The following is a 23,022-nucleotide window of genomic DNA, read 5'->3' as shown; positions in this document are numbered from 1 at the left end:
CCGCGACCAGAATGAGGAGAAGCGGCTCAGAAAATGGATGGATGGATGGATGGATGGATGTTTTGGTTCTTTATCCTGTTGGCGGACCGATTACCTGCGGCTGAGACCAAGCTTTTTGACACTGGGCAGGACATTCTGGTCAAGAATGCCTTGATAGTCTTGAGATTTCATTGTACCCTGCACAGATGACAGCTGCATCAAAGCAGCCCCAGAATGTACTGTAACTGAGCCTCCGCCATGTTTCACAGTATATATAGTCTACTTTTCTTTGTATGCTTAATTTTTTGCAGCTGTAAAAATACCTGTATAGATGTGACTTGCCAAAACCTCCAGTTCTGTCTCATATGTCCAAAGGAAATTCTCCCAGATCGTTGTGGCTTATCGATATGCATTTTGGCAAATGCCAGTCTTGTCAGTTATTTCATTGACCAACAATTTTGTCCATGAGTAAGACATCACAATGGGGCGATTTCTTGTGCTATTCTATCCCGTGTACTACTACAGTAAATGCATGATTCCACAAGAATGATTAGAAATACCATTCATCCAAAAGTTGTGCCTATGCCTTACTCATGGAGGCCAGTAACCGTTCCTGTCAAACAACAGCAAAAAATGTCCATCACGCTACAATAGGTTTTAAAATATAGCCATAAAATTTGCACCATTAATCCAAGCTTTCCTGCACTGCCCCACAGAGATAGATTGGGATATAAACTTTTCTGAATGTGAATTACTGTACTTGACAAAAAAAAAAAAAAATAGACCGAGGGCTGTTTGATTATACATTTTAGATTACTCACACATTTCTTGTAAGACATATAGACAACATCAGAGGAAGCGTAGCGAAGAGTTAAAGCATTGTTTATCAACTTCTTGATGTGAAAGTGATCCGCAAAAAGGGATCCAGACCAGCTCACATTTCGGTAAGTACATGTAGATGATGACGTTAGATTTAACAGCTGTTGATTAAGAAGATATGCACACTGAAAATATTACAGAAAGTTTGGACATCTGTATGACATTAGTAACATTTTAACATTCTCAAATAAAACCTGTACATTTGATAAAGGTTTTTGCAACAGTTTGCCATGGTACAGACAATTTAAAAAAATAAATAAAATGGAGTTGGGACAGCATCCCAGAATAGGATATATGCAACCAGGGATTATACATCAACATTTTTCGAGCAGTTACTGTAGTTGTCGAGAAATGATGGGGGGAAAATAAATATATATCAAAAGAATGGTCTCTGTGCAAAGTTCCTGACTCAAACGTGATGAACAGTTTTTATGTAGGAATTTAGAGGCGTTTGAAGTGGATGTCAAAGAGGAGAACACGAAAAGACAGCTCTGAATTATTCAATAAAACCAAACAGATGAAGCAATCTGGATCTGTGCAGTGAATCAATATCATTTCCTGCCATTTTACACTTGCCTCTGCTGACTGTCACAATCGGCACCGAGAACGTTTGAAAAGAGTCTTGAAAATAGGTTGTCGTCACTGCTCCCACATCATTAAATCTAATCGGAGCAGGACGGAAACCTGAACTGCAATAATATTATACTCCTACCTATAAAAAAGATTATTTGTGTGACTTTTTGTTTGGCTTACTTTTTATTTAGTACTCATATCATACTGTAGCTCTTGTTACATGGAGAGGAACCCTGTTGAGGACGTCTCTCCCTGGACAGAGAGCATCTGTAAACGAGAGATGACTGAAAGAGGATCGCAGGCGAGAGGGGAATTGTAATCAAATTTCACTATCAGGACAACCATGGAGACGCAAGGAGGATGGAGAGTTGTGCTACAGATGCTCATTGCCTGCCTGTGGCTGTCATCCGGTCTGACAGCTGCATTTTTATAAGATCACATCATAAAAAAATTGAATACATATGATTGCTATTACGAGACAAAAATAATATCTGGGCTTCCTCTGGCTCAACACTACTGGAGTTGTGCCAATGAGGCTAGAATTCAATTTTCAAGGAGGCTCAATTGATAGAAGATCTTTCCACCGAAATCTCATCTGATGCTTGCATCATATCAAAAGCGTTTGATTTGTTCTTGCCAATTAGATGATAAAAATAAATATGAGATTTCAAGACAGAAGCAGTGTGGCATATTAGTTGGCTCTGCATCCTCGCAACAAGAATAATTCAGGTTGGGTTGACTGTCTGAATCCTGATTTGGACCTTTTCATTATCGTGTTTTCCCTGTGCTTGTGTGGGTTACCCCAGGGTACTCAGGCTGATGTCAGATTATAATCACCTAATTACTTGAAAATCTGCAAATGCTTCCAGAGTCTTTAAATGGTATCCAATTCTGGTTCAGTAGCCTCTAAATTCATTGGGAAAACTGCTGACTCGACTGTTGTCCATACTATAGTCAATAACACCTTCCACAAGAAAGGCAAGCCACATAAGGTTATTGCTCAACAAGCTGGATGCTCTTAAGAGTTCTGGATTTAAACAGATTAACACAAAGGATTCCTAGTGTCAAGCCACTCCTGAACCAGGTACAGCATCAGAAGTGTCGTACCAGGGGTAAGCTGAACAAGTCCTGGACTATCGCTCAGTGGTCCAAGTCAATATTTTTTTCAGAGGAAGTTAATTTCACATTACATTTGGGAATCAAAGACCTAGATGCTGGGGGAAGAGTGGAGAGGCCGAAAACACAAGCTGTTTGAAGTCAAGTGTAAAGTTTCCACAGTCAGTGATGGTTGGGGTGCCTTTCGTCATCCAAAGGTACTGATCCACTACATTTTCTTAAGTCCAAAGTCAGCACAGCGCCATACCAGTAGATTTTAGAGCAACCTTCTGCTGACAAGCTTTATGGACATGCTGATTTAATGCAACAGCACTTGTTGCACAACAGACTTGGCACCTGCACCGAAAGCCAAAACTACCAAACGCTCTCAACTCAAATCAACTTTATTTATATAGCACTTTCACAACAGCCGCAGCTGTCCCAAAGCGCTGTACATAAAACAAATAATACAATCGTAAATAACCAAACAAACAAAATCTCACAACTAGATTGGTGTGATTACGCAGCAATCTAGTTGTGAGATTTTGTGAGAAGCCACTGAGGCAAAATGGAGCGCACTCTTTGGCTCCAACCTGTTGATTCAGTCTCAATAGTCTCAACAGAAAATGACAATGTTCTATCAATATGGCACTGGTGTCAAAACAGGAGTTGTGAACATTCAGAGAAAATGATGACATGTCACAATCACCATCCCACATCAACGCCTTGCATAGGAGGGCTTGAAAGTAAGGCCAGGGTTTCCTGTCGTACCGTGATACTAACAAAAATTTAAAAAAAATACAATTAAAAAATTAATTGCTGTTGTAACACGTGCAGAATTTGGTTTGTCATTGTCTTGCTGAAATAAGGAGGGGCGTCCATAAAAAAGACGTTGCTTGGATGGCAGCATATGTTTCTCCAAAACCTTTATGTACCTTTCAGCATTAATGATGCCTTTACAGATGTGTAAGTTACCCATGCCATTGGCACTAACACAGCCCCATACCATCACAGATGCTGGCTTTTGAACTTTGCGTCCATAACAGTCCGGATGGTTCTTTTCCTCTTTGGCCCGGAAGACACGACGTCCACAATTTCAAAAAACTATTTAAAATGTGGACTCGTCGGACCACAGAACACTTTTCCACTTTTCATCAGCCCATCTTAGATGAGTTCGGGCCCAGAGAAGCCGGCGGCGTTTCTGGGTGTCGTTGATAAATGGCTTTTGCTTTGCATAGTAGAGTATGTAGCGCCGTATTGTATTTACTGCCATTGGTTTTCTGAAGTGTTCCAGAGCCCATGTGGTGATATCCTTTACGCACTGATGTCGGTATTTGATGCAGTGCCGCCTGAGGGATCAAAGGTCACGGGCATTCAATGTTGGTTTTCGGCCTTGCCGCTTACATGCAGTGATTTCTCCAGATTCTCTGAACCTTTTGATGACATTATGGACCGTAGATGATGAAATCCCTAAATTCCTTGCAATTGTACGTTGAGGAACATTGTCCTTAAACTGTTTGACTATTTTCTCACGCACTTGTTCACAATGAGGTGAACCTCGCCCCATCTTTGCTTGTGAATGATTGAGCAATTTAGGGAAGTTCCTTTTATACCCAATCATGGCACCGACCTGTACCCAACTAGCTTGTTCACCTATGGGATGTTCCAAACAGGTGTTTGATGAGCATTCCTCAACTTTCTCAGTCTTTTTTGCCACCTGTCCCAGCTTTTTTGGAACATGTTGCAGCCATAAAATTATAAGTTAATGATTATTTGCAAAAACAATAAAGTTGATCAGTTTGAACATTAAATATCTTGTCTTTGTAGTGTATTCAATTAAATATAGGTTGAACATGATTTGCAAATCATTGTATTCTGTTTTTATTTATGTTTAACACAACGTCCCAACTTCATTGGAATTGGGTTGTAAAAGAGGCGTCCAATAAGCAGTGTTTTGCTGATTTTGAGCCAGCATGTGTTTAACACAACGTCCCAACTTCATTGGAATTTGGGTTGTATTTTCTCAAGAACAGAACAGTGTCCCACAATTTAGAAATCCTGATGAAAAACACTGTAGATACTTCTTTCTTCCATATCATTACTTTCTGCAACTGTCTCATTCATCGGCTGCTTTCAATGGGGTTCCATGTGTGAGTGCGATGGCAGAAAAATGTTCATGGAACTAGGGTTAAAAGATCACGAGATGATTATTTTGAATCCTGGAGCTAAGACATTTAAGGACCTGCATCTCTTAGAAGCACGGGGAATTCATGAGAGCTTAGGCTTGATATGGAGGAGCGACATACTGATTGTGGAATCTGGGAATGTGGGGAAATTAATTCAGAGGAAAGATGAGTCGAGACTACAGAAGAACACAGAAAGAAAGTTGGAATTGAGGGAAGTTAAGACAAAGAAAATGGTGCACTCAGACATTTTGGAAAAAGATAAGATGTCAAGTGGGATCGGATTGAAAGCGACATTTAATGTCCTCCCCATTGCTATCAACTTTATTACCATAGTATTACCATATGATCACGATACACTTTCACACAAGGAAACCAGTCCAAGAACCCCACAGACAGACACAATAGCGACAGACACACACCATGTACATTTTATTTAATTGTGCAATTTTATGTTTTAAAGGTGTTCAACATTTGCTACACAGATAAAGTCAAGAGAGAAATACATCCTAATTTCCATGCTGTCAAGCAAGAGAAGCTTACCAGTTATTGGTCACATAAGCAACGTGACAAGTGGCAGCCATCTTTGTGGAATTTTCATTTAAAAAAAATTAAAATTAAAATTTGGAATAAGCACTTCAAACCCCTCTAAATTCATCCATCCATCCATTTTCTGAGCCGCTTCTCCTCACTAGGGTCGCGGGCGTGCTGGAGCCTATCCCAGCTATCATCGGGCAGGAGGCGGGGTACACCCTGAACTGGTTGCCAGCCAATCGCAGGGCACATACAAACAAACAACCTTTCGCATTCACAGTCACACCTACGGGCAATTTAGAGTCTCCAATTAATGCATGTTTTTGGGATGTGGGAGGAAACCGGAGTGCCCGGAGAAAACCCACGCAGGCACGGGGAGAACATGCAAACTCCAAACAGGCGGGGCCAGGGATTGAACCCGGGTCCTCAGAACTGTGAGGCTGACCCTCTAACCAGTCGTCCACCGTGCCGCCAAACAAGTTAATGAAAACTTAATTGATTGCTGACATACATGACCTATTTTACGGCCCGCACTGCTCTTCTCACCAAAAATATTACATTAGCGCTACTAAAGTCAAAGAGTTTTGAAGGCAAATGACGCCGTTAGAAACATCACGGTAATTTTGAATGTTGACATCTTGGAATTTTGGCCTGTACGAGTGGTTGGTGGATATTTGTAACAGAAACTTGTCACCCAATCGGAGAAGAGGTACCCCAAGTTATGAGATCGACGTGATACGTTGAGAAAGAATTTTATTTTACTCTAATTTGAGGGCTTTTTTGGACGAGCAAAAAATTTAGCAGAAATTTCATTAGATACGTCACAATCTCATGAGACTAAGAGGGAACCTGTGTGTTTACACGCACGCACACACACACACACACACACACACACACACACAGTGGGTACGGAAAGTATTCAGACCCCACGTGGTACCCTTTACGAAACAAAATAGCTTGATTTATAACGTTAAGCGTCAAATCACGCTAAACCGTAAGCAACGCAGGCGTCGCTGCTTCGATGAATCTATCCATCCATTTTCTTCCGCTTATCCGAGGTCAGGTCGTGAGGGCAGTAGCTTTAGCTATCCCGAGCCACTTCATTCAGCTCTTCCGGGGGGATCCTGAAGCGTTCCCAGGCCAGCCGGAAGACAGTCTTTCCAGCATGTCCAGAGTCATCACTAGGGTCTCCTCCCGGTGGGACATGCCTGGAACATCTCACCAGGGAGATCCTAATCAGATGCCCTAGCCACCTCATCTGGCTCCTCTCAATGCGGAGGAGCAGCAGCTCTACTCTGAGCCCCTCCCGGATGACCGAGCTTCTCACCCTCTCTCTAAGGGAGAGCCCGGACACCCTGCGGAGGAAACTCATTTCAGCCGCTTGTATCCGGGATCTTTCGGTCACGACCCACAGCTCGTGACCATAGGTGAGGGTAGGAAAGTAGATCGACCGGTAAATTGAGAGCTTCGCCTTTCGGCTTAGCTCCTTCTTCACCACAACGGAGCGCATTACTGCAGACGCTGCACCGATCTGCCTGTCAATCTCCTCTTCCATTCTTCCCTCACTCGTGAACAAGAGTTTTTGCCTCAGCGACCACCAAAGCTGCATTCCGCTTGGCCAGCCGGTAGCCATCGGCTGCCTCTGGAGTCCCACAGGCCAAAAAGGCCCGATAGGACTCCTTCTTCAGCTTGATGGCATCCCTCACCATGGTGTCCACCAACGGGTTCGGGGATTGCCGCCACGACAGGCACTGACTACCTTACGGCCACAGCTCCGGTCAGCCGCCTTGGCAATAGAAACGCGGAACTTGGTCCACTCAGACTCAATGCCCATGTCTCAATGTAGATAAAGTTCTGCCGCAGGTGGGAGTTGAAACTCCTTCTGACAGGGGATTCTGCCAGACGTTCCCAGCAGACCCTCACAATACGTTTGGGTCTGCCAGGTCAGACCGGCATCTTCCCCCACCATCGGAGCCAACTCACCACCAGGTGGTGATCAGTTGACAGCTCCGCCCCTCTTTTCACCGGAGTGTCCAAGACATGCGGCCGCAAGTGCGATGACACGACCACAAAGTCGAACATCGAACGGCGACTTAGGGTGTCCTGGTGCCGAATGCACATGTGGACACCCTTATGGACGTGGTGAGCACATCAGTCCAATAACAGAACACCACTGGGGTTCTGATCGGGGGGGTGGGGGGTGGGCGTTCCTCCCAATCACACCCTTCCAGGTCTCACTGTCATTGCCCACGTGAGCATTGAAGTCACCCAGCAGAACAATGGAGTCCCCAGCCGGAGCGCTCTCCAGCACCCCCTCCAAGGACTCCAAAAAGGGTGGGTACTCTGAACTGCTGTTTGGTGGATAGGCACAAACAACAGTCAGGACCTATCCCCCCACCCGAAGGCGGAGGGAGGCTACTCTCTCGTCCAACGGGGTGAACCCCAACGTACAGGGGCCGAGCCGGGGGGCAATAAGTATACCCACACCTGCTCGGCGCCTCTCACCATGGGCAACTCCAGAGTGGAAGAGAGTCCAACCCCTCTCAAGAAGACTGGTACCAGAGCCCAAGCCATCCGGGCAAGGGAAACCTAAATCCATTAATTTTACTCTTCATAGGGGTTTTTGGAGCCATGCTTTGTCTGGTCCCTCACCTAGGACCTGTTTGCCATGGGTGACCCTACCAGGGGCGTGAAGCCCCAGACAACTTAGCTCTTAGGATCATTGGGAAACACAAACCCCTCCACCACCTCAAAAATATATATTTGCTGTTCTATCTATGTCAGCAGCATATAGTGACAGGGAGAACAATGCTCTTCTATCGGAGGGCAAAAGGTACAATAAAGGTGTCTCTCCACCTATTGCCATTCATACATTAGAATACGTCATGGCTTTATGCAAATATATCAGCTCTTTGTTCAATTAAACAACTTTCATACTTTTCAATGATGGCTGGCCACCAGTTCAGGGTGTACGCTGCCTCTCGCCCATAGATAGCTGGGATAGGGTCCAGCACGCCCACGACCCTAGTGAGGATCAGTGGTACAGAAAATGGATGGATGGATAGATGTTTGTTTGGTGGTTTACCGTGAGGTTTTACTAATGTATAATAGGTGTCTTGTCCCAACAAAGGTAGGAAAACACTGGTCGAAATCTCTTAAATAAATCTCCTAAATAAAAGCTTGTTATTAAATAAGTCTTATATGATAATAACGGACATAATTCATAAGTCATATCCAATAGGGGTAGAGGAGTGATAATATTATCGGTCGAATGAAAATTATACGTGAATGAACTCAGCTCATGCATAAGGTACCCTCCATAAACTTCTGTCTCTTCATTCATGGGACAAGGACACTATTCTCATCTTTTTTTTTTTTTATCTCTAAACACCACCACAAAGGATTTGAATTAAAACGAATAAGAAGTGCTTTAAGTTCAGACTTTCAGCAATTAATTTGAGGGTACTGCATTTACATCCACATCTGGTAAACAGTGTAGGAATTATAACAGTCCGTGTATATATACCACTTTAATGAGTACTTTTTGGGGTGACTGGCTGCTGCATGCTAGCATTGCGTATCCTTGGTTGCTGAAGTAGGTCTGACGCATCTCTCTCAATACCAAATTCAGAATCACAAAGGTATCATACCGTTGGAGGTTTGTTTCAGCACTATTAATTTTCTAGTAAATGTGACCAAACTTTTTTTGTTCTACCTTACAATGTTGCCTGGGAGCCAAAGAAATGCGAAAAAACAATGGCACAAACTTAAAGGTGTTGGGAAATGTAGTTTTTTATGTAAGATCACAACTCATTGACAGCGCCACAAACCAGCATTGTGACTACATCACCCACAGTTCAACACTAGCTCAGGGCTGCGTTCGGAAATATTGTCCGAGTGCGTTCTCGTACACACAGTGTACACTCTCAAAAGTTGCGTTGGAGGGTCAAATTGAATTTCCGAACGCACCGCCACAACCATAAACGCCACCATCTTGGCTTGGTGTAGCGCTACTGTTTACTGCTTCGCCACATTAGTAAATGAGAAAAAAAAAGTGTGCGTGCCTACAAACCAAACAGGACACACACGGACCGAACGGAAACAGTTTAGCCGAACCGTTTTGACGGTTTTCAATCAGAAGATGCACAAATGACCAGATTCTTTTAATGTCATTATGATACTTTACTATACGTGCAATTTCAGGTTTTATTTTATTAAATGTATTTTTTAGGTAATTTAATTATTAATCATCTTTTCAAAGCCATTCCCGTATTTTTTTCCAACTCTATCTGTATTTATCTGTCGGGGAATTCCAGATTTTGAAATCTTCCAGAAAGCAGTGAGTCAAACCATTGTAGGTAAAACACGTTACACAGAGATTAAAGGAAATTTGAAAAGTTTAAGTGACACTAAAAACTGAGAAAGTGTTCCAAACAGACACTGAAACACTAACTGACACATTTCCATAAGAGCCGCAGCGGCGTGTCACAGTCTCATGCTCACCGATTAGTTATACATCCTTGTTTTGCATCATTGCAGTTCTTAATTTCTTAATTTTTAGTGTAACAAAGCAAAAAGCTTCCAAATAAGCAGAAATTGTTCAAGGGATCAAACTGAGTTGTTGATATCCTACAGTCACGCTCTGTTCTGATTCGTCACGTTCGCATTAAAGCTGCGTTTCCAATCAGAGCAGCAGAGTGAGCCTGCTGTTGAGAGACATCTGACAACCTCTTCTTTTGAGTCACTTCGCAGTCGGGACTGACAGTGTTGCTATTTTGGATTCAACATGAAGGACTACTTTGATACTACACCACTGTGCAGTAAGTAGTAATGACGCATGGTGAGGTGGAGCAAAATGAGACCTGACAATGCCATGAACATCAAAGCTAATAACTGACTTGATGCATCACTTTAATGACTTGATATCAGCCTGAAGAAAATAGTCAATACTAAAAATTTGGGGAAGAACTAAAAACTGCATTAAGAAAATAAGGCATACTAGTGATCTAATTCTTGATTCCCATTATACGAGATGCTTTAGGTTGATTAAGACACAGGAAGTACGTCACACTTTTGACCCTCTTTGTCCCACTGTGTGCGTTAAAGAAAGGTAGGTCTCCCAAATGAGAAGAACTCAGACGAGATGGTGATTGAAGGGCAATCTGAAAGGATCTGAATTTCTAAGGTAAATTCCTATTAAGAGAGATAAAAGACTATTCTCCAAGATTAAAAAGTAATTAGGTGGTAACAAAAAAAAAAAGAAGTTTAAATGTAAAAAAAAATGATGTATTAAATATAACCTGATTTCGTATGATACCACAAAAACTGCAGACAAATGTGCACCTATATTTGACCTACCCAGCCACCATTGTCCACAGTGGGGTTTATCATGTCTTAATATCATTTATCTGCCATAAGAGAAAAGCACGATACAAAAACTCAGTGTAATCCATCCATTTTCCATTCCACCTAGCCTCACTAAGGTCGTGGGCGTGCTGGAACCTATCAGAGCTATCTTTTGGCGAGAGGTGGGGTACAGCTTAAACTGGTTGCCAGCCAATCACAGGACACTTATAAACAAACAACCATTTGCGCTTACATTCACACCTATGTGCAATTTAGACTCTTCAATTAACCTACCATGCATGTTTTTGGGATGTGGGAGGAAACCGGAGTACCCGGAGAAAAGCCACGCAGGCACGGGGAGAACATGCAAACTCCATACAGGCAAGGCCGGATTTTAACCTGGGTCCTCAGAACTGTGAGGCAGATGTGCTAACCAGCCGGTCACCGTGCTGCCCTGATACAAACTAGTTTGAGCATTTTTTGAATACTTGGAACTCTTTATTTTGAATTTTATATTTGCGGTTTACAACATCTGAGTGTCAACAAGTAAGAATCCACACTTAAAATTCATCTGAGAGACAGTTGCTCCTGTTTGGGTTAGCAACTGAAGGCCATATACTCTTGTGTGCGCACTTTTCCGACTACGCGCACTTTTCCGGTCAAGTCAAACCTGTCATAGTAACCACTCTGGGTGGCGCAACTCTGAAATGTGGGCGTTCTCTCTCGTATCTGGAAGGACCTGCAAACTACACACATTTTCCCATGGATTTAAGAACCTTTCCTCTTCCGCACTTCAAGGCTGTTTTAAGTCTGGTGCCCCGTGAAGGATAATGCGCCCCATGATGTTCCGCAAGATGGTTGCAGGGCACGGCTAATAAACAACAGCGGGTTCATCCGCTTTCCTATGGCGGACCTGCAAACACGCGTTCAGTCATAATCTCAGTATTCTGATTATTTTATTTATTGGATTTATTTCATACTGAATGAAAAAAAACATGCTCTCCTACAAAGTGTGTTGGAACGGTGGGCATGTCAGCGGTGTGCACATCTCACAGACGAGGATTAACTTCTGCATCCGTTACGGAAAGCAATTTCAAATTTTTATGGCATTCACATGTCTCAGGAATGTCGACGCAACAGGATTTACAGTGAGTTTCAGAACTCTAAAAGTCACACCTAATTGGTGGTTGCGCACACAAGCCGCTTCCGCACAATGGGTGGGCCAGAAGTTATTATGACAGAAGGCAAGTACCTTGACGGTGCGCAAGCCAGGCACGTAGTAAAAATAAAAATAATAATAAATCATTTTAAAAAAAGACTTCCACATGAATGTGACAATATGGCCCTAAATTATCAATGATCTGCTGGGATCATAAGCGAACACTGAACATGAAATTCAACATTGTCTATAATCTGTGGAGATTGCAGTCACCACTCCTTTTTCCCAAAAGGAAAACAAAAAGTGTCTACTTGGGGAAAGGCAGCATTTGTTTCTAGTAGACGACCCATGCGTCGATGAATTAAGACAAGAACAGAAAATACTTGCAGTATACCACAAGTCATTACTGCATAGTGAACTTAGTATTCTTTTTAAATCAATTTGTTTTAAATATAATGTACTTTTAGTCAGGGAACTGCTACCTCCACAATAAATACTTCCTTCTTGCTTGCTTACTTGGTTGTGCTCTATTTAGATTTTTTATACTACTACTACTACTACTACTACTACTACTACTACTACTACTAATAATAATAATAATAATAATAAAGCTTACAATGAACTGCTCCATATCTCTTTCGATGCCTACATTGGGCAGGTCCGGCATCATGTGGGCCACCACTTTGAAGCCGGCATCTTTTGCCAAGTGGAAAGACTCACACACAGCACGAACTGTGTGGCCCCTGTGGGGACAGATCACAAAACCAAAACATAAATGGTCAGGCCATGTCCTTACTTGGTCTTGCGGACTCTTGCAGTCAGCCTACTGACCTGTTCGTATCTCTGGCCACATCTTCATACACACTCTGGACACCGATCTCCAGTCTCGTACAGCCGTAGCCCAGCATGTCACTCAGGTGTCGCTTCAGACAGTAGTCGGGCCGCGTCTCGATAGTGATTCCTACGCACTTGGTGTTACTGCGCTCAGAGTACCTGTAGATGTTTTTTTTTGTTTTTTTGTATTTATTTTGTGATTTCCTTTGACAGAGGCAACATTACTGGGGTAATTTAGCAACATCAATTTACATCCTGAAAGAGTGCAAGGCTCATTACTCGCAGAGTTAACATTAACCTCGCATTAAGGACATGTAGATGCAATAAAATTAATATGATAGCAAAAAATGTGATTGCAAAGCTAATAATGTTAAATGAGATATTAATGCGTATTTGCTTTGTCAAAAGCAATTTAAATTAATTATATCGAGAAAGTTTTTATTGTAAATGGATACAGACTTTCTTGAAGTAAGAATCAGTACCATCCTTTGGGTTATGATAACAATAAATTGACTACAGTATATGTACTGTGAAAGTTGCTCTTCAAAGTTACAGTAAGCCAAGAAAGCATTATCAGCTAACTTAACATCTTTCAGCACTGTTTTGGTTTAATTGCCCTTGACTTTACGGTTATGATGGCTGTAATTGCGCTCATTCCAGTCCAGTGTAGAAAAAAAGACCTTGAATAAACCCAATACCAATAAAGTACTGCTGGTGTTTTAAGTAAAATGTATTGAATTCGTTATTGAAACATCCATCCATCCATTTTCTGAGCCGCTTCTCCTCACTCGGGTCGCGGGCGTGCTGGAGCCTATCCCAGCTGTCATCGGGCAGGAGGCGGGGTACACCCTGAACTGGTTGCCAGCCAATCGCAGGGCACATACAAACAAACAACCCTTCGCACTCACAGTCATGCCTACGGGCAATTTAGAGTCTCCAATTAATGCATGTTTTTGGGATGTGGGAGGAAACCGGAGTGCCCGGAGAAAACCCACGCTGGCACGGGGAGAACATGCAAACTCCACACAGGCGGGGCCAGGGATTGAACCCGGGTCCTCAGAACTGTGAGGCTGACGCTCTAACCAGTCGGCCACCGTGCCGCCGTTATTGAAACATACACAAGACAATTCTTTTTGTGTACGTGTTTGATATCCAGCCCTCACATATCATACAATGAGATCATCATTGAAAAGAATTCAAAAATACATTTGTCGGACACTTGATAAATATATTGTTACATTAGTACTGCTTTGGGTATTAATAATTGTCTTTGTAAAATATATATTTTTTTAAATAATTAAATGATACAGCTCTTAAATGATACAGCTCTTGTATTGAATATCAAGATTGTGAAAAGGGGAGATAGTGACACCAAACAAAACAAAAAGTTCCAATTCTATTTCTTTCCTGCCAGTGTCTCATCCCGTAATTCGTTTACAATTAAAGTAACACTAACTCTACTTACATTGATGTGTAATCTGTGTTTGAGAGGAGCTAAGTTGCGTACATTGGAGTACGTGTAAACCAATCGAACTTTGCATGATGAATAGCGCAGGTAGAATAACGTATACTGGCTGGCTCATTTTTAGCAGTGCAACTGAATTCTAGAATGGATTTCAATTTTACCCACTACTATGAGTCATCATCTTTCAGCTCTAGTCTACTGAGAGTCCCAGCACAACAGACCAACCTCTAATGGCACATACTGTGCACTACATCATAAGTGCAAGACATTGGTAAACACTAAGTCTACTTTTTGAGTGCATTCAAGCTGATTATTTTAATGTGGCTACATATGCAGTTGCAGCATCATTATTTTTATAGGGCTTGACCACAGGCGGTGCAAAAGCCCTCTAGTATTTGTTATTGTTATTCTTGCATTTTGGGGGGCTTCAACATGACCCAAAACTCTTTTGAAGTAAGCAAGCCCATGCATCTTTTAAAGATTTATGTATTTTAGAGTCCCCAAAAAAATATCCCCCACCAAAGGTCGTACCCCCTTTAAAGTTAAAAACAATTTCGCCACCCACACCAGCTTCACCGCTGGACATTAACTTCAGAGGAAAAAGCAAATTTCACAGCTCATACTTTGACCAACTACAAATACGGAATTCACCCAAACTGGAAGCAGGTATCCTCGACAGATGGGTGACGTGAAGCTTTTATGCCTACATCATCTAATGTGGGTGGAGCATGTTGTCACAGTTTAATGATCATTTTGAGGATTCATCAGGAAAAAGGGAGTGGGAGGGCCTCTTCATCACTGCTTGCAACTTTTTTCATCCATCCATTTTCTAGAACATTTGTTCTCCTGACTTTTGGCGAAATACACACTGTATTGGGACATGACTCTGCTCTGTGGACTCTGCTGTCAAAAACCATGATTTTGAAATTTGCATTCAGAGTATCTGGAGAAAAACCCACGCAACATCCAAACTCCACACAGGAAGGCCGTAGCCGAGATTGGAAACTCCAAACCTCCGAACTGTGAGGCAAACGTGCTTCCCAGAAGATAACCGTGCTGCCTGTGACGAGCTTTAATTATTAATGTATATTATCATCATCATCATTATATTACACAATATAGACAAAATTATTACCATGACTCGGCACATAAAGTTATGGATTTGGTGTCGTAAGGCACATAAACTGAAATGGGAAGTCTCCTTTTTTACAAATCAAACAGCTTCCAATCTTCTGGGAAGGAAATTTTTGTTACGTCAGAGATGTTGGACCTTACAGAATTTGGCTCATAATCTCTAGTGTAGTCGATCCCAAAGCTGTTCGGGATTCCATAAGAAAACTCATTGACCTTGCTCTATTATTGCAGTGCTGGAACAGATCTCCAAACTGTTCCCGCGACATCAGAAGCATAGAATTGTCCAAAGTGTCTCGGAAGGCAGAATAAGTAGGATTCACAAAAGGGGGAAAAAAAAAAAAAAAATGTTAGCAAAAGGTTGTTGTGTTCAGTTTGGAATTATCCAATATGGTAATGATAATAAATAAAATAGCACCCAGAGGGGAAAAAAGGAAAAAAAATAAGATGAGATTTAAAGATTTAAAACGATGACATTTAAAGTCGACAGGGTTGAAAGTCATCGTGATGAAATTAAAGTCATCATGATGAGATGACAAGTCCACAATTGACGAAAGGATCCCGGTTAACAGAGTTTACGCATAATGTCAACAATTGACGACCGGCGGTCACGTAGACTCAGTTGCTACGCTGGGATACGCTCTCGTCAACTGTTGATTTTTATATGTTAACTCTATGTTAACCGGGCTCCTCACATAGATTGTTGATTTTAAATCTCCTCATGATGACTTTAAATTTCATCGTGACAACATTATCTCATCATGACGACTTTATATCTCATATCATGAAGACTTGAAATCCCGTCCTGTCGAATTGAAATGTCGTCATGACGACTTTAAATTACACCTCGGCTTTTTTTTTTTTTTTTCTGTCTCACTAGCTGACCCTAATACACCCTTGTAAATAAAGCCATTTATGAAATTCTAATTTTTCTTTTACCAATTGCAAAAGTAAGGCACTTTCTGTCGTCAAGTTTCTTTTTCCAGAGCTTTGTCTACTCTGTGTAATAACGTTCGACTAGGCCAAAAGAAATGTCTCATCACCACACCAACCCGCTTTCATTTTCCAATGACCATTAGCTTCCCACATGCCAGGTCACATTTCTTCTGATTCTGAAGGTGCTGGCAGTAAATATCCATCTTTTACAGTCTGCAGGCTGATATACACCAATTATAGGAGTTTGTGCTGCTGAGAGGACAATCAGATTGTGTGAAATGAATCAATAAAAAGTCTATTATCTTGGGTGATTATCTCGAGGTATCTCGCTGATGTGAAAAGATTTGGCGCAGCGTGGCCATGGTGAGAGGTGAGTGTCATACGTAGTGCACACATCCTATAAACACATACACCAAGCATGTCCCCCTTGCCACTGAAACTCCATAGCAATTACTGCAATCAACGCATCTTAACAAGGCCTGCTGATAGCTGATAAGCTTTTTCTTACACACACGGCAAACACATACATATGCTGGGAAAATGATGCACAATCAAACTGCCCTCTTTGGTCTTATCAGACTTCAGGGAAGTAAACAAACAAAGTCCTGTGAAAAAGCTATTATTTGGTCCAAATCGTCTGACGTCAAAACCTCCTGAGCAAATGGGTAATTCTACTTTGACTTTGAATCTTCTCCAAGTCATCTTAAAAGTTGTTAGTCATCCATTCCAAGCAGGCGTGGGCCCAATTTCATTCAAAGCTCAGTACCTCGAGTAAACAAGAAGGAAGTAGGCTCCCAAAAACTCCCAGAGATGGCCCTATTTCTCCTGAAATTTAGATCAGACGTTTAAAAGGAGTCTGCTGGCATGAGCATTAAAGCTTCATCTAATGGAATGGTTGATGTTGTGTTGAGCGGAATCAGGGTGTCAGTTTTTGTGTATTGTGGATGGTCGGAGTACAAGTGCTGGAACAATTTGTTTGAGACTAACACTGGCTGGCACGCTTAGTCCCCCCGCAAAAAAAAGCCCCAGAGCTACATTTAGCCTCTGTCTTGAATTGCATGCAATTTTACCCCCCGTCACATCAAGAAGCGCTCAGATAATGCAACAGTTCCCTCTAGTGTACACAGCAATATTACATTCATTTACTAGTGTATTAATATAGATCCCGCATATTGGTCAACAACGTGTTCGTATTTAAAGACAATTCGTGAAGGAAAAAAATAGAACAGGAATGGGATTCATTCTTTCCAGGATCAAAATGGCATCATCGTGAAACCTTTATTAACTAGACAGTCAATCTTTTGAGTAAAATTTAAAGATAAAATACAAATTTAATTTTTTTTTAAAGTTAACAGTTGAATAAGAGCACATGGTACAAATAATCCTTTGGTTGCTCACCGAGTTGACATGAGATTTACTTAGGCCCTCTGAAATTTGTTGCAACTTTGTCTGTCTGTCTGTGTGTTGTGTGCGCTTTTAAATAAAAATTTAACTAGTAAAAGGCCTTCGACTTTAGAGTTTCTACTGTAGTTTAGATTCCCCGCGGCTCTAAACTTTTAAGAAAGTAATTTGAAGATTGTTATGGGGGGAAAAAAACAAAAAAACCTGATAAACTTTAGTTTACCTTACAGCCTCGGCCACATTGTTTGAAGTGTGTCCAGACAAAGCGTCGTGGAGATTCCTAATGAAGTAATCTCTGTACTCTTCGGACAGAGCCATGAAGGTCCCACCCATCACAATGAATTCCACCTTATCCACACTGTGGCCCAGCTGCTTTAGCTGCAGATCACACAAAATAAATACAAGTTGATTATGTGCAGTTTTGTAATATCAAGAGATATTCACAACAGTTGTGGATGATACAGAATAACAAATGGTATAGGGACTGAAGGCGTCCCTTATGCAAAAAGATAAAAAAAAATAAGTATCGTTGGCCCATTTCTATCTTATGCGTAATGCAATAGCGGCCTCTGCTGTCAAGAGAGGTACTTACAGGATGCTGCTGCTTAATATTTTGTTGCCATCTGACATCGGATTGTTTTTACTATACAGAGGTGAATGCTCCTTAATTGAGAACAGAATTTGATATGAGACCAGAAAGATGTGAGGAAACGGCAACTGCAGGTAGCAACCAACAGTGTGAAAGGCCCTGATTTAAATGTAATCATGCTTTAAATCCAAAAAAGTGACTATCCCAGCAACTGGGAGACATCCGGGAAAAATGTTACACCCCGAGGCCAGTAAAATACAGGAGTCGCATGGGGAAAACGGGAATGTTGTAAAAAGCATTACTTTATTGTGCTGAGTAGGAAGAAAAAGCACCATGTGAATGTGAGAAACCAGTTTAACCTTATTTAAAACAAATTTACTAAATACTTTAAGACTTTTTAAGGCCTGAAATCTTAATTTTCAAGTCTTTTTAGGACCCCATGGAAACCTTTTATATTTTATAGAATAATAAAGTTGCGCAAAATTAGTCTGATTCGGTTTGCCAACCATTATTTGAGCCAAGGCACCTATTTTACATTAGAAAAATCTCTCGGCACACCATCATACAAAAATGTCACAAAAACTAAGAATACTGCATTAATGATGATCTTGTTTCAATTTACAAACTCTGTGAAATCTGGGCGTGTTTAACTGAACACAAAATTGTAATACTCGCAGGAAGCCAGGACTACTTCTGGAGTATGAATGGCAAAAGGTCAATACACGACGTCAATACACGTCACTGGCATAGATAGATGACAAAACATCTGGTTTTGATGATCTGTTCAAGGTTACATTTTAGTATCAATGCAAGGTATCATGGTGGGCTCAGTGGAGCAGCAGCTCATGACAGACATTCAATTTCTGCCAGTAGATTCCCACAAGTATAACACATTGTTCTTAAAAGCTATTTAGGACAGATGAGTTATGGCCCTACAACTTTTCTCATTACCTTAAACCATTCATTGGCTGAATCATTAAATGTGTAATATTAATAAACCAAATGAAGCTTCCAGCAGTGTTACAGAGGCTTACATTGCAAAAATAATAGTTCCCATTGACGTTTGTTCACCTTCCTCCTGCCTTTTTTGTAAATCCGTGACTGCATTGTTGGAGTGTAGTTTAGGTGATTTGGAAACCACTCAGTGATCTTAATTCGAAGAAAGGTTGTCAGGAACGTGCATGTAGTTATGTGCTGGTGCTTTGCATACTGGGACAATGAAGGTATGGCAACTAGGATTGGGCATCGAGAATCGAGAACCGATTGGAACCGGGACTAACGTTCCGGTTCTCCAGGAATCGTTCAAGTTTAAAAATGTGGGTTCCCACTTTTGATGCCTAGTCCGCCGACCCCGAAGAGGAAGTGGCAAAAACCAACGAAGACGTGCTTGTGCCCAACGGCGGCGGTGGCGAACAAAAGTGTCTTAACTTTGTTAAAATTAATGACCAGTCGCCTCAGTGCAACACTTGTAATTGTGTAAAGGAGGCTTTCACGATGTATAGCGTCTGCGTCCGTCTGCGCAGAGCTTCAGTCAACTCAGTCAGTTGGGTGCGTGAAATAATAAAATGCGTCTATGCCAACAATGAGACAGCTAACAAGGTAAACGGTTGGTTGCACTTTTGCACTGATGGTTTTTAGCGTTTATTTTAGTCTTCAAACAGACGTAAGAGCCGATGACGGGAAAAAAAGCTTATCATTGAGCTAAAACTTCACCGTAGCAACTTTACATCACAATGAATTAGGACAAAATTCACATAAACGTTGTCTCACAGTAGCACAAACACAAACCTTGTGCCTCATCGGTGGGTAAGGAAAAGAGTCAACGTTTTATACTGTAGCATTTGGTTCAATTGATGAAAAAATCAAAATAAAATAATATCACTGGTGCTCTGTGAAGTTACTTTTCGTGTCAAAATGCTGAGTTACAAGCGCGTACGCTTCAAAGTAAAAGGCTACAAGCTTAAAACAGGAAGTCAAGTTAAAATGTGCACATATAAACCATTTGATGTGATAAAACAGTCCCAAATAACGATTTTAACAATGCTATATTTAACTTTTAGCCGAAAGATGAATTAATAAATATTAAGTCAATGGGGTTAGTTCCACACACATTGCCTTTTAGGTCATAGGTTTGATATTGATACTGGTTATAGAGAACCCCAAGTCAAATGTTCATTTTAGTCTATGCTGCAGGCTGCTAAGAAAATGGCTGAACATCCTTTATTTAAACCATGCAAACTTTTTTTTTTGACACAGCCCCCTAAAATAATCTGAATCGTTTGGAACCGGAATCAAAATAAGGACCCGCAATCGCTCAAATTCAAACGATGCCCAACCCAAATGGCAACAGTGTCTATTTACATGCCCTCGTCGGCCAGCGGAATCAACCACCAGGCTGAGAGCATACGACTGACCTGCTCCACACGATGCCTGGTCTGAAGGTAGGGATCATATCGAGCTCGGATGGCTCTCATTGAGGTTGGCTATGACAAAGAAAAACAACAATTGATCAAACATGTTAAGAGACCAATGAGACCAAGACAAATAATTTCAAAAACTTGTCCTCCAAGAAGTGACCTGTACAACTTAATTTAAGAAAAAAGAGGAGGGTGAATTAAAATAAGCATCAATGACTATGTCATTGCACAAGTCTGCACACCCTCTTACAACTGCAGATAGGGCTGTGTTCGGAGTTAACAAATAACATTCAAACTCACAATAATTGGGAGTCAGCACAAACTTGGTACCGCTCAAAGTGCCTCTGAAATAATCGATTAACCAGCCCTACTTGATAGTAGTCCTAATAATTCATGTTAAAAATATTGAAAAATATTATTTCAATCAAACATCACTATTTTAAATGTTGATTATTAAAATATTTGTCTTCGTTTTACAAGTAAAGGCTTTTCCTTTAATTGACGCCTGGCCTTCAGCAGTTAACTACGTGAAATAAATGGCTCAGGTCCCTACTGTATATGAAGAACTACGGCAGAGTGAAAAACCTTCTAACCTCATAACCAGTGTAAGACTGTGTGGAGTATTCAAAGTCTGAGTCCGGCCCACCCGGGCAGTACCTGCAAACAGCATGACAGAGCATGATGACAAAGATGACTTCCTATCTAAACATGTGAGCCTAGAAATCAATAATGGGTAGAGAAGTCATTGGAGCCGATTCCGTACACAACAGTGTACCTTACAGTGGCGTGAAAAAGTAGATGCCCCCTTGCTGAGGCCTGATTTATTTATGTTACATATTTACCACACTTGAGTGTTTCAGATTATCGCGCATATTTTTACATATTACAAAACAATCCTTGCAAATTTACATGAGTTCTGAAGTTAAACTATCTAATAATGTTCTAATGTTTGGCTTGATATTTCTATTAAGATCCTCCTAACACACAGATCATTAAACAAACTAGCCAATGAATTACTTGAACTTGTTTGTGGATGTAAGAATAAGGCCATTTTAAAAGGGATGAGAAATTATGTCACTTACACACAAATGTTGCCGGTGAAGCTGATGTGTGGACATCTATGTGGTTTGCACATCACAGCGACCACTGCAATCTGTAAAAAGAGACAAAAGAAAAGAACATCTCACCCTTCTACAGATCACGAGGAATAAAATTGTACACCTTAATTAATAGCAATGGGAGAGCAATGTCAACAATTTGAATTATGTTGGAGAGAGCCACATACCCCACTGGCAGTGCGGATTGGTTTGGCCTTTAGTTTGGGCACCAGAGCACGGCGGTATTGTGGAGGAACAGCAGATATAATATCCACCAAACGAGGCTGAGCCTCCAGGCCATATTTAGCGGATGTCTTTGTTTTCACTCTGTTTGAAAATAATTAAGAAGGGCAAATAACTGCAAAAGGGAATAAGTCAGTGGTTATTAGTTTAAAGGTGATTTTAACATTGTGGTAGTTTAAACTGCATGATCATTTTTTCCGATACCAATAAACAGTGACACGCATAAGATTATACTCCCACATTTATTTTAGTCTTTACAAAGATAATGAAGCTTTGACTTTCTCAGAGAGATATAAATATAACAATGGATTTCTTATTCTGGTTGGAGTTTGCAGTGGTGTAGAACTCTACTGCATCATACTAAGAGTCGTTTCTAATGTTTTGGTTACCTCATCTTATCCACCAGAAAATACAATTGGATCTCGTTTATTGTCATCTTAATGATGTGGTCGGTCCCTGTATTATTATTATTATTATTTTTAAATCACAGTGCAACATTTATGTACAGTATACTTTTTTTACAACCTTTTCGCCCAGACATCAAAATATAATCTGAGAAGTATCAAGTGTGTTGCATACTTGTTGAGGTTGATGTCTTTTCCCTCTTCATGAGCTTCAACCAGCTGTTTGATGACATCGGCGATAGTCATCATCATCAGTTCAGCTCGACTGAGGTCACCTGTCATAAAAAAAATAAAAGAAAAATCCATACACGTAAATAAATGGACAGGAGCGACAACACACTGAACGCTAACTGAGCAAATTTAGGATGGCATAACCTAATAAAACAACTGAAAGCGAGGTAATGTTGTGGCCACAAAACATTGACGACTTGCTATTGAAGGTGTACAATAATTAACACTGCCGCACACGTGGTTTTAATCATGTGGGACAAAGGTACATAACGCTTGACGTTAGCATTAGCAATGAGCTACGGTGAGGCAGAGGGATTTGCAATGGATATTTCAAATAGTTTGTTACAAACTCACTCTTTTTCTTTGGCTTCCCCATTTTTACGTATATGCAAGCCGCCGAAATTCAATTGGGGTAAAGAACTTTACAGAAGCATCCTGATCACACGCGTCGGTAGAAAATAGTAAACAACTCCACGTAGCATCAGAACACGGCTTGCCGTTCATCAATCGGGACTGTCGTAAAATG

At 41.1% G+C, this 23,022-nt stretch overlaps 1 protein-coding gene across 6 annotated transcripts in view; it reads right to left on the bottom strand.

Moving 5' to 3' along the window:
- Positions 1 to 23,022, bottom strand: part of elp3 (elongator acetyltransferase complex subunit 3) — a 49,767-nt gene extending 26,745 nt beyond the window's left edge. For 5 of the 6 annotated variants that reach the window (XR_009785348.1, XR_009785347.1, XR_009785349.1 and 2 more), the window contains exons 1-9: positions 22,641 to 22,726; positions 22,441 to 22,540; positions 21,807 to 21,945; positions 21,604 to 21,674; positions 21,115 to 21,178; positions 20,519 to 20,587; positions 17,739 to 17,893; positions 12,580 to 12,741; positions 12,365 to 12,491 (exon numbers count right to left, since the gene is read on the bottom strand). Coding sequence is in view for 2 of the 6 variants with exons in the window: in XM_061753278.1 (XP_061609262.1) it covers positions 12,365 to 12,491; positions 12,580 to 12,741; positions 17,739 to 17,893; positions 20,519 to 20,587; positions 21,115 to 21,178; positions 21,604 to 21,674; positions 21,807 to 21,945; positions 22,441 to 22,540; positions 22,641 to 22,686 (933 nt within the window). In the remaining 4 variants the exon portion in view is untranslated. Of the gene's footprint in view, positions 1 to 12,364; positions 12,492 to 12,579; positions 12,742 to 17,738; positions 17,894 to 20,518; positions 20,588 to 21,114; positions 21,179 to 21,603; positions 21,675 to 21,806; positions 21,946 to 22,440; positions 22,541 to 22,640; positions 22,727 to 22,850 lie in introns of those variants that run through there. The other variant, XM_061753280.1, reaches the window with a different exon arrangement.

Source organism: Phyllopteryx taeniolatus, chromosome 18 (assembly GCF_024500385.1).
Source record: "Phyllopteryx taeniolatus isolate TA_2022b chromosome 18, UOR_Ptae_1.2, whole genome shotgun sequence".
In the NCBI taxonomy this organism is placed as follows: Eukaryota; Metazoa; Chordata; class Actinopteri; order Syngnathiformes; family Syngnathidae; genus Phyllopteryx; species Phyllopteryx taeniolatus.
Note: the sequence above shows the minus strand (reverse complement) of the source record. Positions and strands in the feature narration are given on the sequence as shown.